The following is a 5,774-nucleotide window of genomic DNA, read 5'->3' as shown; positions in this document are numbered from 1 at the left end:
GAAGTTGTGACGACTGCCAGTGAAATGACAAAATCGGTTATTGGATGATGTGCACCAACAGACGAGGACAGGACTTCCTGGAGGTGTAGCAGAAAAGACCTGAACAGCAAGAAGCTTTTGCGATCTCCGACGCGAACGCTCATTAAAGTCAGAGAAATCTTCCAGAAATGGACTAGGAAACTTGGGTTGCAAAGCTGTGTGGAGGATTGTAGGATTTCCACGGCGTCTTCCAATACGCTGAATGTTTCTCCATATTGCGCAACATCAGACAGTATTGCGATGCAGCGGCACTTTTCAGAGACCAGTTGCCAGTCAGGGGATGTTTTGCCGCAGGCTAAGTCCGGTGACGTGAAGTTCGTACTTTGAGGGTTCGCCACTCTCCAGCTCTGGCAGCCAGAAGCGAAAAGCCCTTTCACAAGATGGTCAAGGGCGTGGAACATCTTCTCCTGCTGAACGTAGGTTGTTGCAAGCCCAAATTGTGGCCTCTGCCTGTCCAGCGCCAGTCTCCTTTCATTCAACGAAGCGAACTTCAGGCTTTTGACTATGGTGGCGGTAGCTGGCATGGAATATGCGACACGCCGGCGTTGTGCAACCAGCCCTCCAGAGCCTTGACGCCTGGGACTATTCTTCGAAAATCCCCAAAGCTTGAATTTTCTTTCTAGCGTCGGTTTTCTACCGATTTCAATCAGCTATTGATCGTGTTTTACTGCTGAGTAAGGTATAAGCGCATAGAATAACGTACGTAAGTCTGTGTCCATGAATGACAAGCATCTCGAACACCACCTCGTCCACTGTGTGGCTCTCCTGTATGTAGAGTCGACGGAGATGGTTGTCTCTAAGCATCTCCCAGTGCTTGTCTGAGTGTCCCTTTGGGGGCTTCTTCTGGTTCGTCTTTCTTGTTCCGGCTCTCTTCTTAGTTCGTTCGTCGTTGGTCATTGGCTCGTGCATCACAAACTCGATCATCTTTTGGCTTTCACTCGAGACAGATATTTCATCCCCCGAAGAACCGTTTTGCTTCTCGGAATATGTCTTGGAGTTGGACTCCGAAGCCCAAAACAGATTGCCAGATGCTGTTATTCGTTCGGTAGCTGAAATATGAGAACCACAGTGGCCAGGAGTCCCGGTGTCCATGAACGGTGCTAGTAAGACGAAAAGAGTTGGGTCAGTCGTGTCACTTAGACCATGCGGGACATCATTACATACCTTTTCGAAGTGGTACATTGGACGTAATCGTCCACGGCATCAGAGCATTCGTGAGATGGATGTCGAGGCTGGCATTCGTGACGTTAGACCTCCACAGATCGCTGAGGCCGGAAGAGTTGCCGTCAACCAACGAATCAAGCTGAGTGTTCATCTCGTGGAGTACCGTTCGGGGAAACACAAAAACCTCTCCTTCATTTCGATAAAGATGCGAGTATTCAAGTGGGTCACCATGTCCAAAATGGTCTCTCCAAGCACGGTTTTCTGCCGGTATGCCATAGCCCGTTCGATTGTGCATAGCATCATCCAAGGCAGCCTGGAAGGCAGCTTGGACGGTAGCATTATCTAAGTGTCGCACCATTGGCTGAGATTTTCGGATTTGGGCGTCTCGATGGGTGTGCTGCCTGCGAGTAAATCCTGAGACGTGGTTTTCTCTCAGGGCGAGAATTGCGAATGAACGTGCTGTCGAGTGATGGAAGATGGGTTGTCCAGAGAAGGTAGGTTGTCTTCTGGCGAACAACGGTGACAGACGACGTCGTACTTCTGGTTAGCCCCAAGATTTCGCCTCGTTTTGGCTGGGACACGAAATGCATCAGCCATTGGAAAGAGGCTTACACGTGCAGTGGTGCTGGAAAACGCCACGCAGGTGTTTCTGTGTATTGCATATAATAGTTCAAGGTCATTGGCCTGATCATAAACCATCACGTTGGTTTGGGTGATGATAAGCGGTCTCCGCCCTAGGATGCATTAGAACGAGTGGATTCATGTGAGACAGTCCTCGAATAGCTGCATTGCTGCCCCACTGCAGACAACCAACCGGACGCGACATCATTTTGGGCGGTAAGAACACTCAACTTCGAATTGGACAGGCTCCTACTCTTGCCTGGTCCGCGGTGAGCTTCTAGATCTGTTTGCCAATCGATGACACTGGAGGACAGTTGCGGTTCTTTCATTGAGCCCTTGCGCTCAACAGCTTCTGAAAAGTATAAGTAGGCCGTGGATTTTCGCCTCAAGATAGGTCTTGCTGCTGTCATCGAGCAATCAAAACCTGCTTGTCACTTGCTCTCATCATCTCTGCGCCGAGCATTGTTGTTAACGTACTTACTTTCTTGTTCGGACATTCTGCCCCCTTCTTGTTCAAGATGCAAGTCATTTCACCGCAGACCGAAGGCATCCATGTGTCAAGCCCTACGATGGCTTCTGCCAGCGTGCCCTTGAAGAATGGTGGCCGATCGAACAACCCAACCGATTCCTCCGATCTTGGCAGTGACACGGACTCCGACGATTCTCACTCTCTTCAACGAGCAATCGGGAAGCCAGGGCCGGATATCTCCAAGACAAATTGGAAGTTCTGGTCCTCTGAACACCTGAAATCGCTGGTCTTGAAAGCCAAAGGTGGTGTGTCAAACGCGGTCTTGGCGTTCATCAAGAGCACGTAAGTTTCGAAACTCCCATCTTCGATGCGTTCTCAACAAGTTTTCAATCTAGGATGAAAGACACGAAGTTGATCTTGGTTATGGGGAAGTCGGGTACGGGGAAGTCGTCGTTACTCAACGAGCTTACCGGGATGGATCTTCATGTCAGCACATCTTTGAAGTCTGGTAAGTAATTTTACGACCCCACCCTAAATTCACTACAAATTACTAACCTCATCACCCAGGAACTCGGCAGTATCATATCTGCCCGGCCGTCATTGACAACCAGCAGTATCTCTTCGTAGACACCGCTGGCTTTGGCGCCGCCGATCTTGACGATGAAGGTAATTTCCAAGACATCATGACATGTCTTTCGACCCTTCGCCCATTCGTCACCGTCGCTGGGGTCCTGTTCGTCTACGGCGAAATGCAGCGTCTTAGCGAAAGTGATCTGCGCACTTTGCGGTGGATCGAATGCTTTTGTGGTCCGCAATTCTTCCAGAACATCACGATTGTCACGACAAAATGGGATGAGATCACGGAAAAGGCTTTCAAGAAGAAGTGGGCCATCACCGCCGACTTCGAGAACTACGAGGTCGTTCATTGTCTGTTGAATCCTACTGGTCGACGTCACGGAGCGACTATTTACCATCACGGACTGCCAGGGGGGGGTAGGCTCTGAAAACTCAAGGAGCAGCGTGCTTTGCAACGAGGAACAAGCCGACGAGAGAGGTGACGAGCTTCGCGATCTCATCAGACGCAAATACGCAGATGCGGACGTCGAGGAGCTCCAGATTTTACGAGAATTGAACCAAGGAAGGGCCTTGTGGGACACCGAGGCGGCTAAGGTTCTCAAGTCGAATCTGCACCAGACCATTGTGGAGGTGTCCGATGACAAAGCTAACCTGGTGCCACGACTGGGTTCGAGCAAGGACTGCGGAGTGCCTTTATTGGCGAAAGGTGGAAACCCTCGCCGCGAGCTGAATGGCGGTGGAAATAACACGGCAAGAAAGGAGCAAGAGGAGGAGACCAAGGGACAAACCGAAGGGCAGTCTGAACAACAGCCCGATGATGAGGTGAAAGAACAGCCTAAGAAACAAACCAAGAGGCAGGCCAAACCGGAAACTTCTTGGTTTCAGAGATGGTTGCAGGGTGCTACTGCCTGGTATTCCGTCCTCGCAGAGACAGCCCAATTTTTCGCAGAAGCGCGCAGGACAGGATATCAATCCAGCAATCGAAAAGGTGCCAAGTCTGCCCCTGCCTGGAATCCCTGGAAGGCGGCTTACAACTGGTGGAGTGGAACGTCGACTTGAAGGTCTCTTCTCGCTGCTCTATGTGCGGTAAGAAGGATACAGCTGGGACAATTCCTTTTGTAAGGTTGGAGCAATTATCTCTCTGCTTGGAAGAATGCAACATGAGCATATGATGGAAGTCTGCCGAAGCACCTATACATATCACCGTTTCCTTTCTTACCTATCAACATCATTCTTTTCACAGTATGACGTCTCAAAGTAACGAGGGTGTATGGTATCTTCATTTCCTTAGTAATACGAATCATCATGAATCCCCCTCCCGTACAACAAAATATCCTCAAACGGATTCCCCGCCTTCAACACCCTTACCCTCGGCCTCCCCTGATCACACCGACTAACATACCCACAAGTCGTCTCATTAAACCTCTGCCTCCCCCTCGCAACGACCTCGAACCGGGGCACAATCGGCCCCTGCCTCTCCACGGCCCCCCACCCGCGGTCCGCCCGCACACACGTTCTGCTCCCGTACATCCACCTCGCCCCACGCGCAGAACCCGTCCTCCGCGTCGCAGGGGAAATCCACCGTCAGCTTCGGCGCGATCTCCGCGGGCGCGCCCTCCCACAGCGCGCGGAATTTAGGCAGCAGCCGGCGCGTCAGCGGGCACTCGGCGTCGAGCCACACGTACACCCTGCTCGCGTTCGTGTCCTTGGCCGCGAGCGTATGCCAGACGCTCCCGCCGTTGAGGTATAGCCAGTTGCCGCTGTTCTCGCGCAGCGAGATGTTGATGGTGCGCGCGTCGGAGACGTAGCGCGGCCGCGGGTAATTTCAGGACACGCTGGAGGGTGTGGCCGGTTGTGATGTTTATGATGCGGGAGTCGCGGAAGGATTGGATGCTTTCGTCGTATCTGGTGGTAGACAGTGAGCTGGAGTACTCGGGATGATCTGGGGTGCAAGGATGGTGACGTACACCCTCTTGCAAGATACCAAAAGAGACATGAAAGCTTGGTTCCGGCCCTGGTTTAGATCGACCTTCCTCCCTTTCTTGATATCCTCCCATAACTCTTCACATCTCCAGTGATTACACCACGGCGACTGCATCCTGAGAAACCACTCCGGGTGCCGCTGGACCTCAGGGGACTTTACAAAGTCCCTCGCGAGGCCGAGTTGCCTCTCATCCAGCGCCTCGTGATTCGTAACACACGGCGAGTAACGCGTTATCCCATCCTCGATGAAGCTTTCCTACGATTACTCACTCATCTTGATTGCAGATGTTCGCGAGGTTGATCCGACCACGATAGTGAGCGCGTCTATATCAGACCTGCTTTTCTTGCCTGCAAATTTATCAAATTTCGTATTTGAGCATGACGGATCGCGGTGGAAGATTATCGGACACGCAGGAGGTAACATACGCCTGCAGAGAGTGGCAGAAGGATCCGACCCAAGCACCGACAGCCGGTGAACGCCGTTGGGCGCGGTTAACAGATGAGTGCCGAGGAAGATGATGACTACGTCCCCGGCCATCATACGCAATTTACCAACATGATGTTCTCAAATGGGCAATACAGCAGATGATCTTCTGCTGTCGTTTTAGCGACTCTCCCTTGCAGTCATGTGTGCTATCAACCGTGTGTTCATCTGATGACCTCTGCAGTTCGCCGTCGTAGCGGATAGCAACAACGCGACAGCCGTCATCTCGCCGTGAGCTGAGCATTGCGCATTTGAGACAAGCAAGTGAGTCTTAGTCTGATCTCTGCCGCCGCTTGCTGGCTCTCACAGTCGGGGAGTCGAAGTATGTGTCTCTGGCGGTGTTTCTTCTCGAGTGCCGCCGTACTGTTGACTGAACATGGGGAGTACGTTCGTGTGGGCTGGCAGTTCGCAGTCTAGGACGCGTCGTAAACGCGTGGT

General features: G+C 52.0%; 1 protein-coding gene across 1 annotated transcript; it reads left to right on the top strand.

The window, feature by feature from the left end:
- Positions 1–2,393: 2,393 nt before the first annotated feature.
- Positions 2,394–3,928, top strand: COL26b_014258 (uncharacterized protein; the record flags this gene model as incomplete). The annotated part of the gene is made up of 4 exons (XM_053186834.1): positions 2,394–2,635; positions 2,689–2,801; positions 2,861–3,220; positions 3,291–3,928. 4 exons carry the CDS (start codon positions 2,394–2,396, stop codon positions 3,926–3,928), a joined length of 1,353 nt encoding a protein of 450 aa, XP_053029220.1.
- Between the last annotated feature and the right edge of the window lie 1,846 nt (positions 3,929–5,774).

The sequence above is a fragment of the Colletotrichum chrysophilum genome (genome assembly GCF_026319265.1).
Source record: "Colletotrichum chrysophilum strain AFK26 chromosome Unknown scaffold_322, whole genome shotgun sequence".
NCBI classification, from domain to species: domain Eukaryota; kingdom Fungi; phylum Ascomycota; class Sordariomycetes; order Glomerellales; family Glomerellaceae; genus Colletotrichum; species Colletotrichum chrysophilum.
The sequence above is the reverse complement of the archived record's forward strand: the minus strand, read 5'-3'. Positions and strand labels throughout refer to the sequence as shown.